The 23912-nt window shown below is 35.7% G+C and overlaps 1 protein-coding gene across 1 annotated transcript in view; it reads left to right on the forward strand.

Moving 5' to 3' along the window:
* The first annotated feature begins 886 nt into the window (after window positions 1-886).
* LOC114652870 (uncharacterized) overlaps window positions 887-23912 on the forward strand; it is a 71879-nt gene continuing 48853 nt past the window's right edge. The window contains exons 1-5 of the mRNA XM_051928575.1: window positions 887-997; window positions 3030-3114; window positions 10988-13343; window positions 17684-17798; window positions 23607-23695. Coding sequence (XP_051784535.1) covers window positions 3064-3114; window positions 10988-13343; window positions 17684-17798; window positions 23607-23695 — 2611 coding nt within the window. The 5' untranslated portion in view covers window positions 887-997; window positions 3030-3063. The remainder of the gene's footprint in view (window positions 998-3029; window positions 3115-10987; window positions 13344-17683; window positions 17799-23606; window positions 23696-23912) is intronic.

Raw genomic sequence — 23912 nt, forward strand, 5'->3', positions numbered from 1 at the left:
CTGGAGGCAGCAGAGTTAAAGATGCTAAGATTTGCCCTGGGTGTGACGAGGATGGACAGGATTAGAAACGAGTACATTAGAGGGTCAGCTCAAGTTGGATGGTTTGGAGACAAAGTCAGAGAGGCGAGATTGCGTTAATTTGGACATGTGCAGAGGAGAGATGCTGGGTATATTGGGAAAACGATGCTAAGAATAGAGCTGCCAGGCAAAAGGTAAAGAGGAAGGTCTAAGCAGAGGTTTATGGATGTGATGAGAGAGGACATGCAGGTGATGGGTGTAACAGAACAAGATGCAGAGGACAGAAAGATATGGAAGAAGATGATCTGCTGTTGTGCCCCTAACGGGAGCAGCCAGAAGAAGAAAAATAAGATTAATTTTTAAAAGCAAATTTTTCAAAATCAATGAACATCATCATTGTGCATCCTGTATAACAAGAGCCAGCTGTGGATGAGATACTACACATCACAGGATACGTGCCTCACACACACACACAGCTATACACAGTGTAGCTGTGTTTGTTGAGAGTTTCCAAATAGTTCAAAATGCACCTGCTATTCCAGCAGTTTGTATGCCTTGTTGTACAAGAAAAAAACTCCAGTCTAAATGTTTTCATTTAAAAATATTTAGTGAACTTCAAGGCAAACAGTTCACACAAAAAATAAGGAAGAAAGTTGATAATACATAATACAAAAGAAAATATTTTCTTGTCTATGTTGCTTCATTTAAGGCTTAAGTGTCTATGTCACATTTCTTTAAAGTGTCTATATGTTACCACATACACTAAGACCTACATTTGAAATACACACATAATTAAATATGGTCAGAAAACTATATGCCCTTATTGTCATTTGTGTTCAATGGTTTGTTTCTTTCTGGCTTTCTAACTACTATCTGAGAGCATTCTGTGGTCTAAATATAACACAACGTTAGGAACATTCCATCAACTTGTTTGTTTATGGAGGCAAAAACAGAATCTTCTTCCCTATCTATGTGAAAGGTACATTCTATTCAAATTAAGCAAAAACTTCAGTAAATTTACCATTAACATTAACTTAAAAGATTTGGCTCTTATAGATAGTAAAATAAAGGGGAAAATTATCTAAATAAAGGTAAAATTGTTTTTTTTACTGAATAAAGGAAATAAACATTTAAAGTAGTCAACGCATTTAGGCCTTTTTAAATTGACAGGAAACACTGCCCTCTGCAGGCTATTTTTCACAAAACCATCTTTAGCCAGCACTCTGAGGTCACAGAGCTCGGAGGCAGCAGTAAACATTAAGTTGACAGTTAAAAAAATAAGGTGTTATTGTGACAGTATGACAGCAAAGCAAACGAACTGTCCACTTAAACATTTAAGGTGTTCTTGTTACACTGTTCTGTTTTTTTTTCACTTTTTATTTTCTGCACATTTGTTCATTTTTTAAATTCATGCCAATTTTTTTACTTTAAATCTATAGTTTATCTGAAGTTTATTTTTTACAAATAGGACAAACTGAGTTCTCCCTTTGTGTAGCTTTTCCCTTGATAGTTGTGTATAAATTCCCTTTATTGTGGTTTCCCTCTTAATTTCACTTCTACTTCTCTGCATTTGAGTACTTCTTTCACCATGGAGATTACGTCTTAGAATGTAAGGGAACAATATTATGATGCATGAAATTTTTCAATGAACCCTTTCTTACAATACATATTTGAATTAATCTTGGAGAATTGACAATTGATTTATAAAGTACTAGCCACAGTACCTGTTGAAATAATTGGTATCTCTTGCCCTACAAGTACTTTCAGCTTCTTTCCTCTGTATTCCCATGTGTCTGAACTTCTCTTCACCAGTGCTTCCTTTCCTGAGCATGTGCCCATAATCCCTGCTTCCCAAGCTCTCATTATTTTCAAGGTGCCATCCTCTCCTCTAGTCTGATTTTATACTTTCCATCTTTTATACATGGTATCTTTTTAATTAAAAGAATATTTGGGCATTGTAAGTCTGGCCTTAATCTCACCTTTACATGTTTTGGGTCTGTGGATCCCTATACAAAAAAAATTAGATCCGTGCAACCTCTCTCTCTCTCTCTCTCTGTTGAACCTCTATGAAATTAAAAAAAAAGGAAATTATTACAAAATAATAAATGAAAACTTTGAATTAAGAAAATATTTATAAATCTATGCATATAGAGTTCATATTTATGATAAAATATAAAATAATAAAAACCATTACAGGCATGTAATGTAAATGGCCGGGATGTGCTGGTATTGTATGACACAAATCATCAGTATTGTTATATGTGTTTCCTGAAGAGCTTAGTTAATCTTTTTCGAAAGCCAAAGTATATCTGCAAGATAACATAACTTCAGGTCCCAGTCTGTATCGTAGAAGAACTGCACAAGGTCACAGTTTCTGTTTAATAAGAACTTAATTGTTTCTGCTCTCACCTCATCACAAAGTCTTTTTAAAAGTCTGACCTCATGAAAACAAGTGAACATCTGCATGTAATAATAATAAAAAAATAAATCTAATTTGATTGTATTGGTTAAAAAAAAAATAACCATAGTAATATTAATACATTCAGTTTAGTAAATTAACTTAAGAAGATGCACAGTGACAAATTCAACATTGCATGCATCACACAACAGACATTTAGTAACAATCATGACAGAGAGCAAGAGTTCCGCTTTCTGGCTTGGGTGAGCTCAGATCAGTGTTGTGCTAATGTGTACTTGTTTGTTGATCACCACTGATTTTTCCAGTAGATACAGCCGATAGAAGGCATTATGACTGATGTCTCATGGAACTGCTGTAAGGTTTTGCTGAACTGTAGGGTTCCCCGGAACACAGTTTAAGAAACACTTGTTTAGATCATTGCTTTCTGTCATTTTGTCACCTCTCACGATCCTCATATCTTGTCTGTTTCAGTTACTCCATTCATCAGCGTTTCTCATCCAAAAATCTGTTTGAAATGTTTACTAGTTCCTTTGGTATACTTTTAGCCACATCCTTTTTTATTTAATAAACATGTGCTTACTTTTTCTTTCAGGAATTTGAATCTTGATAATAAAAGGGATTGGAAAATGGCAAACATACGCTGGTCTAATGCTCCAAAGATACCACTCTCAGAGGAGGTATATCATTTTTGTTATTCATATTTGATGATCATTACTTATTAAGTTTGTATAAATTCAGAATTATTACTTTTACAAACTGTTACAAATAATCTACTCACAAATTACAAGTAGGAAGAAATGCTGATAGATATATAGACATAACCCTAAACCTAAGTAAAATGTACAGAAAAAAAGCATAAATTGACCTAGTAGCAACTTAATATAGCAGTTTAAATGATTAAGAAAACACTTAATTAGATCATTAGGAACATTTTCATCAGAACAAGTCATTCAGCTTAACAAAGCTCACCTATCCAACTAATTTCTCCAAAATAACATCAAATTAAGTTTTGAATATCTCTAAAGTCATACTCTGTAGCACACTACTTATTCATTAACTAGCAAAATACCCAGCGGAGCGTTGTAGTGGTGTAGCAGAGCAGCAGAGAACTAGTGTGTTAAAGAAGTTATTATAAAAAAGAAAAGGAAACATTTTAAAAATAACGTAACATGATTTGTCAATATAATTGTCGTAGGCTTATTTTAGTATTGAGAGTGAATTTGATGATTGTAAAGAGTTTAATTTATGATTGTAAATGTTGTGTATGAGAAATGCACATTTTTAGGATGTGAGGATCTCTTTGTAAATGACGTTTGCAGCAGTGGAGTAAAGAAGAAGGGAGCAGTGAGCACAACGAATAGCTGAGGAAAGTAAGGAAGCGAGTGAGGAGGCACATGAGCGCAGGATGTCGTTAATGTGTATAGGCAGGGAGGCAACCACGTGGTACGTGTGCAGACAGCAGCCGTGCGGAAAAAGGAAAGGGGACCGGGGGCGGCCCTTGTGCATCTCTGCCATGAAACAAATTGTCTGTTAACGGAAATAAGAAATGAAACCGTCAAAAGGAGAGGTCAGTTCCAAAAATTCCTTATGGCATAATGGTGAGAACCACCAAAAAGAAGACGTTATTTTCGAAAGTTTGTTACGGGGCACGGCACAAAATGAAACATACTTAACGTTTGTAAGTATAGTGTAAAGGATGAGCATGGGAAATTTAGGCTTCCTACGTATATTGGAAGTCGCGGAAATAGTGAGGTGGGATTTCCCCTATCTATATATAAGTTTAGGGAGTACACCCTTTTCCCCCCCTTGGGTGTTGCAATAGGACATGAAACATACCTAACTTTTGAAAGTACACTGCAAGGAATGAGCACACGAAATTTCAGCTTCCCACCTATATGGAAAGTGGGAGAATTAGTGATGAGTCATTGAGGGCTTTGCCTTTTATATGTATAGATTCCATTTACTGTATCTATGGTTCTCTTTGTGAAGAAAAATTTTCTAATATTTGTGTTAACAGGTTTCCATCTGTGCCTCTGTATTCTTTTTGAAGAATTCCTTTTAAAATAACAGACTGTGCTAATTCCTTTCATAGTTAAAAAAGTAATAATCATGTCACCTCTTAATTTCTGTTTATTAAAAATAAAAGGTTAATCACTTCAGTATCTCTTCAAAACTAATATCTTGCAGTCAAAGAATTCTAGAGTTTTTTCGACTATTCCTAGCGCTACTATGTCATTTTTGTAAGCTAGAGACCAAAACTTTATTTAGTTCTCCAAGTGAGGTCTCAACCGTGTTTTATAAGTGTAGGCAGAACCTCCTTTATCTTGTACTCCTCACATTGTGCTAAATATCTTAGCATTATGTTATCTTACTAAATAGCTTCTGTATAGTGTCTGGATGTAGAGACTGACAAATCCACAGCTTCTTCTAGGTCCTTCTCATATGATATTTGCATATGCAAATCTAACATTTATAATTCCTATATGTAATATTTTACATGTGCTTACATTAAATTCCAGATTTCCAACAATTAAAAATCTTAATTTGTTATTTTTATAGAAGTTAAAATATTTTATTTCAGTAGCTGTAGCACAGTTCCCATAGAGAACAAATTTACACAGCAGTCAGTCCACTACAAGAAACAATACTTTCTCAACATTTTTGGACCCTTCCACCATAACCTTTTAAAATCCACTTCTTGTTCAGGGTCATGATTCAGAGCTTATCCCAGTTGCCTAGAGGGCACAGTGGGACCAACCCTAGTTGGGGTGCCAGTCCAGTGCATGGCCCAGTCATACACACCTGCACTCACACAAACTTGAAGTTATAATTATGTGCCTCCCTTGGGTTATTTTTAAAAGCAGTAATTAAAATCTCTTCTATCACTGTCACACAGAAATACCTCTGCCCTTTCAATGAAATGGCAGGCTGGTTAACTGGTCATTGAACCAGAATGTTAGATTAGTTGCCTACTGTAAATTATCCGAAATGGAGCATTTGTAGGAACTCTCAAGAGATAACATGCTTTGTACCGTTTCTTTGAACAGTGAAAGATGCATCATAAATGGCTTGTATAGCCAGACAGTGCTCTGATTGTAGAAATTTAATACAATACAAATACAATACTCCCGGCCTGCGCAGCCACTTCACGTGTCTGCCACTCGCGTATGTGGACTTCACTTTCACCAAACAACAAATCTTTTCATTTTCGTGAATAGGCCTTTTCATTGGGAAGAAACGCTACTTTTCCCGGATGGCAACATGAATTAGACAATCCACAAGTCTCCGACTTAAAGTTTAAAGCCAAACAATAACTACATATTTCTATCATATCACCTGTGTCAGTATATTTGCTCTCTTTTCATTGTTCCGTTAATTCACTGAGTAATACTTTCCGTTTGTTAATGCTAATGCGATCTTTACTATCAGTTTCTTTTGAGACTTTCGAATTTTATTACTTTCATAATCTCTAACCTGTTCTGCATGTGTATCGCGCCAACATTTTTGAACCTCTTTACGATGTTCTGCTTTGTCTTCTACTCTTTGTCTTTTATTTCCGACCCAGCTTAAAGCTGAGAGTGCAGGAACTGTGTCTGACAATAGCATTCACACGAAAGAGAAGTGATTGAACCATGGGCGTAAATCTGACTCTTAAGGAAGCAAAACACAAAAGACAACAAAATCTTTTTGTCTGTATAAATTGCCATATTTTTTCTTTTATTTAATTTATCATCGTACATAAATATGCCTCGGCATCACATGCATTTTTTGCATTATTAGAAGCTGATTTTGGTTAAAAGGAATACATTAACTTTTGTCACTGATTGTATTTAAATATAATTCAGAAAACAAAGTTGTAATATTAAAACAATGTTAAAAGCAAAATGAATATATTCATTTACATATACAGTAATCCCTCCTCCATCGCGGGGGTTGCGTTCCAGAGCCACCCGCAAAATAGGAAAATCCGCGAAGTAGAAACCATATGTTTATATGGTTATTTTTAGAATGTCATGCTTGGGTCACAGATTTGCGCAGAAACACAGGAGGTTGTAGAGAGACAGGAACGTTATTCAAACACTGCAAACAAACATTTGTCTCTTTTTCAAAAGTTTAAACTGTGCTCCATGACAAGACAGAGATGACAGTTCTGTCTCACAATTAAAAGAATGCAAACATATCTTCCTTTTCAAAGGAGTGCAAAGCAAGCAGTCAAAAAAAAAATCAATAGGGCTTTTTGGCTTTTAAGTATGCGAAGCACCGCCGGTACAAAGCTGTTGAAGGCGGCAGCTCACACCCCCTCTGTCAGGAGCAGGAAGAGAGAGAGAGAGAGAGAGAGATAGAGAGAGACAGATAAAAAAAATCAATACGTGCCCTTTGAGCTTTTAAGTATGCGAAGCTCCGTGCAGCATTTCCTTCCGGAAGCAGCTGCACACAGCCCCCCTGCTCACACCCCCCTACGTCAGCGCAAGAGAGAGAGAGAGAGAGAGAGAGAGAGAGAAAGTAAGCTGGGTAGCTTCTCAGCCATCTGCCAATAGCGTCCCTTGTATGAAATCAACTGGGCAAACCAACTGAGGAAGCATGTACCAGAAATTAAAAGACCTATTGTCCGCAGAAACCCGCGAAGCAGCGAAAAATCCGCGATATATATTTAAATATGCTTACATATAAAATCCGCGATGGAGTGAAGCCGCGAAAGGCGAAGCGCGATATAGCGAGGGATCACTGTACAGTAAATACCAAAAAGAGAAAATAAAAAATACCAACCCAGTAAGCAAAACTTAACGATCAGTATCTTAGCTGCAATTTAGAGTTTTAGCTGAGCATTTTGTGAAATACACCTGTAGCTGCCTCATCCGGACTACTGTGTCATTTTTAGTTATGGTTTAAACACAGTTTGACCCAGTTGCACTGCAGATCAGAAGTCAGTTCTCTGCCACTAGAGGTCACTTGCTATTAACATTGTTGAAAGTGTAAACAGATTGTGTCTTGAAGGAAGTTAGACAGTGCTTTCTCACTTGCAGGGTAGTAATGAAATAAAAACTATTGAAAGGAGCAGTAAAACATTGTGGCACAGAATATCAAATTGGAGAAAAAGGCAACTGTATGGAGAACAGAAATCTAAGAAGCAGATTTTAAAATGGAAAAAGTTCAAACATAGTGAGGTATACTGTCACTGAACTGATTAACATCATGCCATCCTTTTTATGAAAAAATGTAGCGTTATCATATTTGGACCATTTTGATTTATGGAATGCTACTTGCTGGTTATTCAAACAATGTATAAAACTTACAGTACCGTTAAGGTGTTTATAAAGATATTGGCAACACACTGTTAGATAGTGAAATACACTTTTTCATTATTCAACTACATGGGTAAAAATTCTTACATTCACGAGAGGCGTGTCTTTAAGTGAAACATTCTGTAAAACACTCATGGACAATAAAGAATATATGTTGATTATGTCTTACATGTGTATTTGGATTAAATAAAGTTCATTATTATTGTTTTTAATTAATGAAAGGATTTCAGTCCACTATCATCAAAGTTTGTTAAAAAATTATTTTAAATGACTGTATGATCATGTTAGTTTTATTGAGTATTTGAAGGATTGTTGGTCTTTTTTTTGCTGTATGTTAATGGTTAGATTAACATTACTGAAAAGATTAGTTCAGTGGCCTCTTTTTAACAACTGAATTACAGTTAGCTGACTGATTTCAGGTATGTGTTTTAAATAAATAAGAAAGTTTGCAGTACTGGTTATAGAAGCAGACGGTCAAATAATTCTGACTGCCACATTACTGTCTGACTCCATTATGTACATTATGAAACAAAAAAGTGTCTTTGTATAAAAAAAATGCCTTGTCTACAATGGTAGCATATACCTTAGAACATGAGCATACAATCATTCAAATGTTAGATAATAAGTATCATTTGCATTTAATTTGCATATGCACAATTCTAGACAATTACTATAAAAGATGATAATAAAGCAGATCCAAGAAATGAGTTTTATTTCTTTATTTATATTTGTGGATAATAAATTTTGCAAATAGAAATTTAATGTTGGTGATGTTTTTAATATTCTCATTATTCATCCAAATAAATTATTATCACTGAAAATTTTTAAAATAAGTTTAACCACCTTCTAATATATACTTTTTAATCAAGATTTTTCATAGATATCTAGGAAGAAAAATTGCTTCATACTTACAAATGACATTTAGTTGAATTAACAAAATTTATGATCTTATACATTTTATTAAAAAGATTTATGTAGGATATGTACTTTGACTATTTGATAATAGTATTCTTCTGTTGATGATACAGATGTATCTAAAAACGTACACATTTTAATTGTACTGTAGAAGAAGTGAATACATTATAGGAAAATTAAAACATTTTACCATCTGTTCAACACTGACACATTTCATAGGATATTAATAACAGCCAAATGTTATCTCTGTTTGAAAAATTTTAAGACAGTTGTAGTAATAAGTGAGAAAAGTATTACTAGGAAATTTTTATGCACATTTTTAAATCTAAGTTAACATATTAAGCCTCAATTCAGATAACTGAAATTTATAATTTCTTCATTTTGTATTCTTTTTGAACCTTGCTTCTAGGGGATTATTTTATTTGTTGATCTACCACTGGGGGTAGTTTTCAATGCTGTCTTCAATTGCTGTTTCTTGATTAACCAAGCCGTGGTGATTTATTGAGCTTTTTCTTCCACTTTGCATTGATATAGTTCTTTACATTTTTTGCTGTAGTCAACCTCAATTCCAGCTGGTGGTTCTGGATTCATTATATTTTTAAAGTTTCTTATTGTTTCTCATTACTCTATCATAAAATTGCTAAAAGCAGTTTTCTTTGAGAAGAACTCAATATCTTTACCAGCTTAACCTTGTGATGTGAAGCAATTATCATATACAGTAATGACTCATGTTAAAACTTCAGAAGCAGTGAAAGTACATCATCTTTTACTATTTATTTTATTTATTGTGCTTGTCTAGTACCACTTTGCAGAAAATAAAATATGGTTATGTAAAGTTTGGAGATGATGTGATAATTTGGTCTATACATTCAATTGCCTTATGGACCAACCTGGACATGAGTTACTAGTGAAAAACATTTCAACTTACTTGTCAGGTTCCTAAAAATTTGTTGACTTTACCCTTTGCACAGTAGTAAGAAGCAGAATGTTTTTGTTGACAAACCACAAACGACCTCATACAATTTATTCATTTGGCAGTATCTCTGTATACTGAATAACAGGTAAAGTTTATTGGTAGCTGGACAAAGGTGCTCAGATTGTGAAAAGTAGTTAAAAACTAAACTTATGTGTGTGCTTTTATTTTTTTAAATGTATTTTTGTCTATTTTTACTTTCGCTCTTATATTTTTCTTTGTTTTATCGTAATAGCTAAAGTACCTGATACTGTAAAAATAACTAGGTGTCAGACAAATTTAAAATATTTTTCATCCCTTTCTCCTTCTCTGGCTCTTTCTCAAAATAGATAGGTAATCGATTGGACTCTCATTGTTTTTCATACAATATTTCACATGATTTTTCGTAAATCTTGGTTAAAGAAGGCATGCATTGTTAAGGATACTAAGAACATGTAGAGAACAGCGCACACTCTCTTAAGACAAAGTGAAATTGACTTAGTAAATCAGCACCTCCCAGAAAATGGTGCCCTAGGATGGCCACCTGTGTCTCCTAATGTTTTATATGGCACTGGCTACTAGGTCTGTAATTGCTACCTAGGGAATAGCTGTTTGGAGTGTAAGTAAGACACAGAGATAGAAAATCAAATGATGGTTGCAGGGATGTAAAAGGAAGAGATTTAATATACATATTATCACACATATGCACCAGAGGGTCACCCTCCAGGCTCACTTAAGTAAGTGTTACCATCACAGAATGAGAGTGGGTGATTTTGTTAATGGTCTTGTCTTCCTTTTCTCTGACAGTGCTGAGAAATCGCTCCTTGAGGGCAACAATGCCAAAGAACCATGCCACCTGCCCAACCCCCCCCCTTCCAACAGTCCAGACAATATAAAGGGGAGACGTCCGCCGAAGGTGGTGTCTCATTTGGACCTGAGTGCCTGACTCATCCAAAGCCTTACCTACTCAGAAATGCTGCTAGAGAGCAACAAGAGGCTATGGCCTGATTTTATTTAATAGCACCGTCATGCACCTGTTATGTTTATTGTTGTTTTTTTTCCTGAAGAGCAAATTAAACAGGTTTTCCTAGCTGGCACCCCTTCTCACTCGCCCCCTACAATTTATTGTACCCAATAAAAAAAGTCACAGGGTATTGAGAAGCTGGGAAAATATAGGATTCATCCAACCTGATGTGTGCAAGCCTAACTAACTTTTTTTTAACCTTTATGCAGTTTAATGTGTATCTCAAAGAAGGATACAAATTATTTAAGCAGTATTCGTTACAAGTGTTAATTGCTAAGTTCTGAATAGTATATTTTTATACATTTAGTTATCTTTAGATACTGATATATATTTTTTAAAACTGTTTCTTCTTTCAGCATCAGCCTTTTACTGCAAGAACAATGAAAAAACTGAATGCTGAGGTCATTTATGAAACAGACAGTCCAAGAACTCATAACCTGAAGTCACTGAGAGCAAAACGTTTGGCTTACTTCTCTCAGGAAAAAAGATGCTCTGGTTCATCGAAAAACAAGGCAGCACTTACTTGTGAAAATGCAATTTCTGATGAAAGCTCCAGCCATCAAGAGAAAAGTTCCACTCATGTTGCCTCAGTTATGCCTGTGGTTTTAGATCGTGCAGTTAAAGAAAACACCTCTTCTGTGTCCAACATCACTACAACAACCACCAATTTGCTGCCTTCTGCCACACTAAATAATAGTGTGGAGCTCAACTATGAAGTTCTTGACGACAGATCTGTTCCAGAATATGAAAAGCTAAAGCATGTTTTAGAGTGGGCTCAACATTTCATTAAGGATCCAGAGTCAAGAGAAAATGAAGCAACTTTCCCAAAGAGTAGTTTGTGTGAAGTAAAAGATTCAGATACTGTTTTTAGAAAATATGACCCACATGATGTTCTTACAGATGGGGTAAAGACCCCAACAGCATTTGTGATAAAGAACTGCCTTAATAGCCCCAGATTTCATTGTCAGCAAAATTACAATGTGCTAATTACTGATTCATATCCAGACACTTTTGAAAGTGATAATAAGGGCAACAAGAAACACGAGTATTCATGTACAGAAAGTGAGACATTGCATGATTTTATGAATGATGAGTATGGCTGCATTTCTAAAGGTGCTTATTCTACGTCTTCAAAAAATGAAGTTTTTGAAGCTGGTAGTCACAATTTCCTAGATTGCCAGCAGTATTCAGCTAATCCAAGGTGCACAGATGAAATGTCTCATACTGAATTGTTCAAAAGTACAGAAAATGGAAAGTTAAAGAACAGCTATTCTAGTAATATATTTTCTGTTATAGAAGACAGAGATAAACGTGACATACATGCCACACATGCTCCCAAAGGCACATATTTTTGGCATCCTCTTGATGAAGAGTCAGATGAAGAATATCAGTCTCAGTTTAGTAAATGTAAAACAACTCCCTATTCATCATATAACAGGGACAGTGCTGAATCTCCTGAGAAATTTTATGGAAGAGGAGAAACAGTACACACCAAAAGTATGGAGAATTGGTTAAGATCAGCAGATGGACCACAGCAGCAGATCTCTTACTTGACAGATAAAAGCTCAAGTCTGAAAAATCGCTGTTACGCATGGGAAATCAAAGAAAACAAGACCAGCACATCTGACATGTATTCCTCAGATGGCCTTAATGACAGAAGGTCCTGTGAGGTGACTCAAAGTGGTGGTGGTGGTGGATATATTTTCAACACTACACTTGAAAGAAAGTTAAACACAATTTCTGGTGTAAATAGTTCAACTTTAGAAAATGAAGGAAAACTGGAAGCAGACCTACCAGAAACAAACACTGCGAGAACATTCACATTAAGCAGCACATCACAAGAAAATGAGAGAGAACACGTTTTCCAAAGAACACCCGTGACTGACTTGTTCATTGGCCAAATTCAAGATTTTAAAATTAGAGAAGAGCAGGAAGAGTTTTTTCAGAGCTCACAGCATCAACATACTAATAAAAATAAGAAATTTGACGCTTATGGATTTTGTAACGAATGCTTCAGTTCAAATCATCTTTATTCTAAGTGGTGTAGTACTTGTGGATCTGAACTGGTAGATACTACACCTCAGATTCTTCAAAGGAATGACAGAGCGGCAACCCATTTTAAATTAGCTGACATGAAAGAAAGTGTAAAATCACAAGTATCGATTCCCAGTCAGATAAAGACTGATTCAGTTGAATTAAACAAATGTCAGGATGTGGCACCCAATAGCAACTGCAATTCAGACCAAGATTCAGTTGTGAGTGTTTACGACAAATATCTTCTGTATACTAAACACCTTGACTTGATGAGACACCAGAGAAATGTTGGTAAATTTGGATCATCTTACAAACAACTGCACAAAGATGTAAAAAGATGTGGTGAAGATGATGACTTCATGAAATTCTGGGACCCACATGCAGAGAAAAAGACAGGAAGCATAGAACTTTGTGATTCTGTGAAAGCCAAAAAATTGCACAATCACAATGATGTAGACTTTGATTCAGATACTGAGCTCCATATGTCTGAACAACTTTCTTCTCCTGACCCAAGTGAGGTATGGAAAGAACCAAGTGTTCCTCCTGCTAACCAAGCATCTATGTCACACATTTCAAAACCTCAGAAGAAAGTGCATAAATCAACTTTGCATACTTTCAGGAAAGGCAATGAAACTGAAATGGTTACAGAAAACACGCAGACTAGGAGTACTTATCAAGGTAAATGTCACCAAATGGCTAATTGACTAGCTTTGTTAGCATGATATAGCATGTGTGGGGATAATACACTTCAGAAAAACACATCTAAAAGACTGAAGAAGAAATAGTTTAAGGCAATTGTGGAAAATATTGTGGTTTGCTCAACAAAAGCATAAAGTGGCACGGTTAATTCTTAGGAAAATGTATAATGCAATTAGAAGATAAGATTCTCTCACAAAATTACAATCTTATATTAGCATATTTCTTTGTTTTTTTAACTAGGTAAAAGGCAGGCATTGCTCAACTCACAGTTTTCATACTAATATTATAACCTGAAATCTATTCAATCTGTTATTTGTCTTGACAATGTGTGTGTTTTTTTACTGTAATCATTTTTCTGTAGGTGTTTGCTTCAAGTCATTTGCTCGCTGCTGATTGCTGTCTGACCAATTCCCTGATTATTTTATATGTAAATCATCATTTTCTTTTTGGATTTTCTGCACTTAAATAAAGAGCAAAAATATAACAATAGCTCTATTCGGGATTACATTATTAACTTAAGCTACACTTACATTTTGCAAAGGAATACTACAATTTACCAATAATCATCTCTAATTTTAGGGGCAGTGCAGCAAGTTCAAAATCAAGGAGATACCTCTAGAGGCACACCACATTGGAGGCAGTGATGTCTACTTTACCACACCTGGATTTGACCTTTACATCCTGTTTGTCTGTGCAGATACAGTAGCACTATGCATTACACTCCTCAAAACAGACACCTGTCCTAACTGAAGCTGAGATAGCAGTGTACTGTACAGCATATCAGTAATCTTACAAAGTAGATCAATGATTATAAAAAACACTTTCTTAGAAATCAACTGAGATTTTAGTCAATGAAGACAATCTACAATAGCAACACAAAATAGCAATTATGATTTCACGTCATACCAGTATCCTTGTGAGCTTGTCATCTTACTCTTCTTAAAAGCCTAATTCAATTCTGGATTCATCATTTTCTGTAGGTGGCAAATTGTAATATGCAGGGAAAAAACATACGGTAGATTATTTTTTCATTATATTGGAGACTGTATAGATTTGCTCACAAATTGTTGCAACTCTTTTATCCAAGTGAATAACTCTTTGTTTGCAAAGACTGAATAAATTCAAATATGACTACTTAAAATAAAACTGTTACATTTTCTTACCTATAACATTTCATATTCAAAACTTCAAGCACTAAAGATTGGTTTCTTAAGGGCTAGCCACAACAGACTTCTGGCTCTCTGCATGACTTAAGCAGGCTGTTTTTTATGTTTTTATTGAGTGTTTGGGATGTTAATTGTAAAATAATGCTTACTGGTAATTAACTGAAAAGTTATTGTAAATCCCTGGCAATGGAGCTAAACCCAATCTTAATTTTGTTTGTTTTTTCTTAAAACATATTTTTGGTTACGTGCAATCATAAAAACACTGTCTTTCAATATTATTTTTTTTCTTGTCAGTCACTGTAATAATTTAATTGTAAATTTCCTCTGAACATTACATACGGAATATAGTAGTAAATTCATATTTACAGTTTAATGCAAAATTGACAATGCTGCTGAAAGTGTACCAAAAAAGAGAGATTATTTTTATGATTAAATGGAACTTGGAATACCAAATAAATTATTAGGATGTTAATGTAATTTGAACCGTTGTCTTCTGGGTTTACTGTTTCAACTAAACTTGATAAACACCCATGCATGCAGCTTTCCTTTTGTTACAGACTGCATTTTATTCAACTTTAAATTAACCCAAAGGGCCGGTAGCCTTGTAAAATGGCCCTGGCATAATATGATTCTAGAGTTATGTTTTAAAGCAGATTCACCATCATTTAAGCAAAAATGAAAAAGTGACATTATTGCACACACAAGTCATTCTTTGTGTCCTAATGGTTTCTTACATATTTAGTTAAGAAAAAAAAATTCTACTAATCTCTATTAATTTAAGTTATTAATTGTTATGGAGAGCTAGAGGATGATGGCAATTTTTTGCTTGATTTGCCCTTGTTAGAGTTTTCAGGAGACAATAATGTTGTTTTTAATAGTGTTATATACAGATACTAGACATTAAGCCCGTTACAATAACGGGCGCTAGAACAGTAGTGCATAAACATTAGTAGGAACAGTCTATATTAAATGGCAAGGGACCTTGACCTCTTTCTGTTTCTTGTCTTAATTTTTTTTTTGTCAAAAATATTTTTGCAAGAAGCCTAAAGTAAAATAATAATAAAAATAAAATAGAAACATATATGACAATACAGTAAGTATAATTAATATTACATTTATCCTTTCCTCTGTGGCTGTTGATTGATGTGTTGTATCTGTTTGAAGATCTCCTATCCTGCCTCTTTTTATTTTAACTTGCTGTGGCATCTCTCCAGCAAGTACTGTGCAGTTCCCCAGCAAGTATTTTAATCTGTGCTGGCATGCAGCTGATTATTGTATGTGTGGCGTCTCCCCAGCAACGGATTTTATGTGCGAGAAAATAAATCTACTTTTAAAAGTCATCCTATTGTAATATCATGAAAATTCGTATATTTAGGAAAACCCCTTCAACGACTGACACTTTACACTTTACCGGGCCAAGCTTCTTAATCGCAAATCTGACATCCTCAGAGTGAACACTTGCACAACAACAAACACTAATCCCACTTCTTTGGGGAGGCTGGTCTCCGCGTCTCAGTACCCGATTGGATTTTTCGTGCCTTATGTTTTAGGTGTTACCTCATTTACCGAAATCCGATGGGATCGGCCGCGCGATATTTTATAGGTCCCGCCCTCTCTGTCTTGTGTGACGTGTCAGGCGGCCTTTGAAGCATTTGCTAGAGGCCGGTGACTCTGCCACTCATTCCACCCTTCTTTGTACTTCCGCCTTGTCCGTAATATGCGTTTAATTTTCTGTCACAACAGTGGGCAATCGGCAGAGTCTCCCCAGGAACTGATGTAATGTGTGGCATGCAGCTGATAATCATGGCTGTGGCGTCTCTCCAGCAAGTACTGTGCAGTTCCCCAGCAAGTATTTTAATCTGTGCACACATGCAGCTGATTATTGTATGTGTGGCGTCTCCCCAGCAACGGATTTTATGTGTGCGGCACTCTCCCCAGCAATGATGTCCTTTATTAAAGAGTGCCCCTCACATGCGCACTTCACCAGAAGACACACACACACAGATACATGGACGCACACAGGGATTTTATTGAAGAGGATAACCACATGCAAGCAGTTTTTGTTTTTATGACATGACTAGCACTTCTTGTTACATTATTTATCATTTATCTTAACCAGGTGTACATGTGGGTATGTGTGAATGGGCCAGTTAGGACTGGCAAACAAATTTTTAATATATGTATTAGGTAATAAAAGTTTTTAGAACTGTGTTTTTTATTAAGAAGAAAATATTTGCTTTCACTTTATATTAGAAAGCTAGAATAGTTAAGGAGATGGGTGACACCATTTTGCTTCCTCATGGCTGTTTCTATTTTCTAGTCTCGTTGCCATGAAAAAACACTCAATTGTCAAGGGGGGTGTGCCTTGAAAGTTGCTGTCTGTGATGTCATCGGCAGAGCTGCATTTAAATTAGCGTCATGCTGGGACACACTGACCAATTAATGGATTTACCCTAAAACTCTGGTCATGCTGTTTTTTGGTTAATGAATTTTTGGTTTTGGATTTGGATTAGTAATCTTTCAATTTCATCTCAGGTTTCCTTTTTGCCAGAATATTTTTTGTACTAGATGAAACTTGAAATTAGAAAATAAGGTAGGCCTTACTTGCCAGTGCTGTCCAACTTAACTGTTAGTTTTATTTTCATCTGGCAATTCAATTTTTTTTCCTGTTTTTTTTCTTCTCTTGGCAGAACAGTGCCCTATGATGGACTGGCACACTGTCCATGGCTGGTAGTTGTGTTATGCTTTTTGCTGTTAGTATAGGCTCTGATCTCATGTTACACTGAATTGAATTAAGCGAGTTTGAGAATGTTGTATTGCATTTGTTAATATATATTGGTATTCATAATTACATAAAAGTAGTTGGAAAAATAACTGTACAGTATGAAACCCTAACGACTCTAAGTATAGTTGCTGTATAAATATGCTACTATTACATTTAGTTTTATTACTGTGTCTTCATACAATTCTCAAGTATTTTTGTATCTTGTAAGGATTAATCTAATCTCTAAATACTAAGCACTGTATTAACATTAACAATATAAAGTGATTTATCGTTTGCTTCTATTAATAAAGGTTTTTTGTTTAATTTGTTTTCCTGTAAATACATTGGTGCATGTAAGATATAATCTTTTTGTAATAAATACATTTTAGATTTGAAGCCTAAAAAAAGTAAAAACATTCAGACCAGTTTGATTGGCCGTAAAAGACACTGGGAGAAGTCAAGTACAGCGTGGTCATCATATGTTCATGGAGAATTAAAGCAAAGGTAATTTTTTTTTCATTTACATAACTATGTTTGTAAACACATTTAATATATCTTAATGTTTACTGACTCATTTGAGGGGACTGTCAAATGCAAAAGCACTTTTCAGATGATTCTGAGATGAAACACCATCCTGAGTGTGCATTTTCAGGCATTCACCTGCTATAACAAACATCTTTCCTATACACTGATGGTGTTCAGAAGTGGTCCTGCACGCAGGGTAAATGCAAACCAGAATGGTTGTTACTGAGGTTATTTGTGTCCCATGGACTGGTAAATCTGTCCATGGTGCCCCACAGGCCCATAGCGTTAGTGTCTCATTTCTGGATTACAGTAAATAAGTACAGGTGTGTCCTGATGACATTATGGTGAGATATGTGGTACAAATGAGCTACCTCCTTTTTAAAGGGTTATGTGATCAGTGCTGTAATCGATACTGTGACCAACAGAAGGCAGTGCCACCTGCCAGCTACAGTGTTTTAGCCAGGTTTTGGGGGAGGTATAACTACAATTACATTACATGGACATCGGGGTTATAAAGTAGGTGGAAAACCAAAAAACATTCAGCAAGTAAAACATAGCATTGATATTGTGTTGATTTATAAAGTAAACAGAAAAATTGAGTTGGTTCTTTTTAGGCTTGCGTCCCAAAATACCTGATTAGGAGGTTTTGTGTTCTTTTCTAATTATTGCAATGTTTTTCATTAATCTGAAAAAAATATCATTTAACAGAGGGTCAAGAAATATGTCTTCAATGTTATAGCTATACATATAAACACAATAAGCATTGCCAGGTATCACTATCTCTTGCATTGTGGTCCTGGGGAATGTTATTCCATGTCACTGTATGCTACAGTACTGTGAATGGATGGTATGGCAATAAGGCAGCTTGACTTGACAACAGCATTATAAGCAAAACAGGCAAAAATATTGTACATGAAGAAAAATAAAATAATACAATACACAGGCAAATGGACTGTAACTGACTATGACAGATTTAACTTTTCAAGTCGATTTAAGACATGTATTGTTGATCTTTCTTCATAAGTCATAGTTGTCTTAATTAATTTAAAAAATGTTACTCTATAGAGGGATTCAAGAGAAGAATGGGTGTTTTCTTAAATCCACAACCATTAAACCACTTCCTCAGTTTCTCCAGATTGTTAGGAGGACAACCTACCCTACCTGATACAGAAACTTTATTCTGAGATCTGGACTATTTTAGTGGTGTTTAACTTTACACACAATGCCTTAATTACTGTCAAGAGCAATTTACTGTGTCATTAGTGTACAGCTACTTTCTTCAGATTCCTTATAGCTGTATAGCAAAGCCAAAACTTAAAATTCTAAATGTTACATAACAGCTTCATGATTACATTTTTTATATCCTAGCAATTTATATATCGTATGGACATGTCAGCTATGATTGAGACATTTTAACAATTTCAAAACAAAGCTTCAGAAAAGGGTGGGATATGTACTTATTAATAATGTATGACTGCCACCTGCTGGATTGTATACAAATTATCATAATCACAGAAAACAGTTTTCTCTGGGTCTTGTGTGTTTTTGGTGACTTCTATATTTGCTTGAGATGACTATTCTTGAGGTCTGATTTAAATGCATACTGTAGTTGCTTATGTGCTGCCATTTAGTAAGATGATTTTTGTTAGCTTTCTTTATGAAAGATGCAATATAAAGTATAATGGCGGGACAGGATTCTCTGTATCTTTCACCTGCTGCTGGTAGTTCAGGCTGTATGTAGCTTCCTGTAATCTTGACCAGGATAAGTAAAGTAGCAAAAGGAACACATACTGTAGCTAGGGCACTATTCGAGATAACCTTCCTTTGCTTATGACCTTATATACGCAGTATATAACACAATTGCTTATGACCTTATATACGCAGTATATAACACAATATAACATGTTAACATCATTGTGTTTTTTGGCTGTGTTGCTGGGGTACTTGTGATCTCTGCATCCACACTGTCATCTCACCTGTATTCTTTGCTTTCTTTTCCACTAAGTGGTTTGGCTCCAGCAGACCCCCGTGAGTCTGTAGTTAGGATATATCGGGTTGGATAATGGATGGATAGTTAAACAGCAACTCTATATATGTTTTTTTCTTCCTTTTTAAATTTTATTTTTAGGTCTTCACAGCATAAATATGATAGAGCAAATTACAGCTGGTCATAAAAATACCTGTTTAGTATGGAGTAGTTTGAGTTAATGAATATTTTTTTTCATGTAAGCTCACTTTAGTAAGAGTATTAAAGAAAGTAAAGTTATACCCAAACTCCAACAAGGTACAAGTAAATGAATAATTTTACATTCAGCTGTTGTCAGGTGTTTGACATAATGAGTTACTGTGCTTCAAGGACTTATGTAGTATAAAGAAAGGATCTAGAAGTAGAATGCAGTCTAATTCACAAGTTAGAAGGCAAATATATTTATAATTCATTTCCAACAAAGTAAGCTATTAATGGACAGTGCCAAGGGGATTGAAGCTCATGTGAGCAAAGGCCTCTAATCATTTGAATAGTTAATCCCCTGAAAAACAGAGGCACATAGCAAGTCATAATAGTACTGGAATAATAGTGGAACAATAGTTAATTAACTGTGTATTCAGCAGTTTACAGAATACAAAAGTTATGAAACAAGTACTTGCTTTACATTGCTTCCTTTTTATATGTAAAATCATCCAAAATGACAATTTCAGTGTCGATTCTTTTTGATGTTTAGATTCATGGAAGCATACTGAGTAACATACCAGTTAATCTAGTATTGAGGATTGCTAAGGCTGAGGAAGAAGGAACTGGCCAGCAATGCAAACAGAGGTAGAGGTGCACTGTTACAGAAGTAATTTGAATCCCAAAAGTGGGCCATCATCCCCATTGTTAGAGGTGTCCCATAGTTGTGGATATCAATAGTGATTTTAATACCTCTTTTGTGGTAGGACAGACTGAGTAGCCCCAGTAGATCAACCATTCGTAGTGCGATGTGAAATACATTCATAGGTTTGCGACAGCGATAGGACAGCAACAGGAATGTTGCCTACTTTGTGCATAAGCATAGTAAATGTGTGAGTTGCAATTGCTGTCATCTGAACAAATGATATAAGTAAGAGTAAACTACAAGTTCAGCAAGAAAATGTCTCTTATTGAGGGACTCAAAAAAAGACAGAAAAGATGAGGAGTCATAGTGGAAGCATCCTTGCTGAATGACTGGTCTTTGATGACAACCACTTCCTGTTGGTGTAGTAGAAGTGGAAGAGACGGGGCACTTGTCGTCTTTGGCAGAAGAAACCACATCAGTCCTCTGGATTGTTCTTCTCCATTCTAAGGAAAACAGAAACTGAGTTAGTCACGGTGTAATATTCAAATCCTTCCCCGAAATAATAGTAACACGAGCATCTTGAGACACACCCTATGCTTTCAATCTTGACACAACCTCCCTCACCTCACTACCAGTGTGAACAGCAGACCTGACCGTGAGGTCGTGGAACCTGGACAATGCATTAGCATTGGCATGAAGTGACCCTCTCCTATAAACCACCTTAAAATGATAGCCCTGAAGGTCTAGTAACCAGCTAGTCACTTGAGGATCAGTCTCTTTAAGATTAACCATCCATTGAGGTGGCACACAATCCATTCCTAGAGTGAACTTGCGAGGCTTAGTTGACTTAATTAAAAGCGGAGCCCACTCAGAGAAACATGGCACAGCTTGATGGGGCTATAGCAGTCTGTCCACCAGATGTTGGAAGGTCACTGGAGCCCCATGTAGCCCAAAGGGTACCACTCGGTGTTGCCAGTGACCACTATGGGTGCTACGTAAGCATATTTTATTCTTCAGTTTCAGGGGCTAAGGAAACCTGACAATAGCCCTTGATCTTATTAAATGTCACGAGGAATTGTGCATTTCCCAGTTTCTTGATAAGATCATCCACTCAAGGCATCAGGTAAGTATCAAAACAAGATACCTGGTTAAGATGATAGAAGATGTTACAAAAACACCAACTCTCATTGGGCTTGGATACAAGTATGTTAAAACTAGACCAAGGACTGTTTCTCTTTTCAATAATGTCCATCTCTAACAACATTCTGACTTTCCTGCTTGACTACATTGCATTTGGCCTCAGGGCTCCAGTAGGAGCCCTCTCATACAATTACACCTGGTTCAGTGATGATATAACTTCATTTAGTTGGGTCTTTGGTCAGGAGTTAATGTGTCCTTAAAATTGGTAGTCTCTGTAAACAATGTTAGGGTGTTTTCCCCAGTAAGACTGTCCTCCAAGGCTTAAGTAAATTAGCCCATAAACCTATTTAGGAGGTCTTTGATGGTGTTGTTTCACATTGTAATCTACTAGTCTTTTGTGCTCTTAGATCTCGTAGGGATCCTGCCAGTGTGCCAAGAATTTTGAATAGGAGGTGTGAACTAATATCATGATGCGTTCCCTGCTTAGTGTCACTCTGTGATCATATAACCGAGCCTGGGTCTGTTGGGCTTACACCAGATGGGTTTAAACAAGGGGCCGGACTTATGCAAAGCACGTAAAATATACTCAAGGATGTTAACTGGTTGGTAATTTTGATCTTCTCAGGCCTGCTTGACCAAATTCAAAATACACCTTGCTCAACTCCCATATAGTACCTCGAACTAAGAAAAAACACAACACCTGGGGCACCTCCCAATATACAAAAAGGACGAAAGGAATAAGTTGATCCCCATCCTGTCTGTCTTTCACTAACTTTCTTAAAATCTGCATTAATGTTTGGTTCAACCAAATTCCATTTGCAGATAATAAACAAATATTTTTATATGTTTAATATGTAACAGGCTTGCAAATTCTTTAAGCAATTTAGACATAATTGGGGTTCCCTGATCCATAAGAATTTATTTGGGGACCCCCTATGTGTGATAGTACCCCTAGTAAGTCTCAGTGAATCATCCTAGAGTTAACCAGATAGAGTGAAATAGCTTCTGAATATTGAGTTGTGTAATCCCAGGCTTGGTTATACGATTGCAGAGCAAAACTTTGTGAATTCCAACTAGGGAATGCGTCATTAAAAACAAACCTCTTCATCCTGGTTGTTTTACCAGGAGTATCTCTGATCTATTAGCAAAACATTTCCAACAATCTTGTTCAATGAAAGTCATATCTGATAATTGTCAACTTCCTACTTTCAAGGACATACAATATATTCTAAGTTGAATAAGGCAGATAGTAAGCTATAATAAGTGAATTCTAAAAACAATAATAACATTGACTGTGGTGGGCTGGCGCCCTGCCCGGGGTTTGTTTCCTGCCTTGCGCCCTGTGTTGGCTGGGATTGGCTCCAGCAGAACCCCGTGACCCTGTAGTTAGGATATAGCGGGTTGGATAATGGATGGATGGATAATAACATTGATTTCTTTAACACATTTTCATAGAAACGATGAAGCAAAAATGCTTTACAACAGGTCAAGGAAGTAGTTACGTGCAAGGAAGTCCTTAAATATTGAATTGTTTTTTAATTTTTTTATGCTTCTGAAAGGGGAAAAATACATATAAAGTAATTCCATCTTGGAAAATCAAAAGGGAGCTAGAAACACAGCATCTTAGCTGCTGAGCCATCATAAGGTGTGTCATATTTAATGAATGTAACTAACAATTTATTTAGGCAGCTATAATGACAGTGGTCGTCATATGCTTGCATTCCAAATGCAATTAAAACTAACATCACATAAAGTAAATTTCTCAAACCTACATTCATGCCAACAAATTGCATTACTGAATTAATTTTAATTGTTTTTATATTTATTCTTTCAGGTCTAACCATCTAAACAGACCATTGTCTGCCCAACACTATAGACGCACAACTAATGAACACATTCCTCAGTTAAGGCCTTTTTCAAAAGGTAATTCTTTTTTAAAGTAATCTTTAATCTTAAAATATTGTTGTTAATATAGTACAATTAGTATTAGGTGCTGTATTAGCTTAATCTGAATAAATATAATAATTTTTCACAGGAAATATACTAAAGACTTGGCAATGTTAATCCATCTATAAGTCTGCCTGTAAATTAAAGCTCAAACTATTGAGCAGAAAAAGTACTGGCTAATGTACATCTTTTC

This window comes from Erpetoichthys calabaricus, chromosome 5, assembly GCF_900747795.2.
Source record: "Erpetoichthys calabaricus chromosome 5, fErpCal1.3, whole genome shotgun sequence".
In the NCBI taxonomy this organism is placed as follows: domain Eukaryota; kingdom Metazoa; phylum Chordata; class Cladistia; order Polypteriformes; family Polypteridae; genus Erpetoichthys; species Erpetoichthys calabaricus.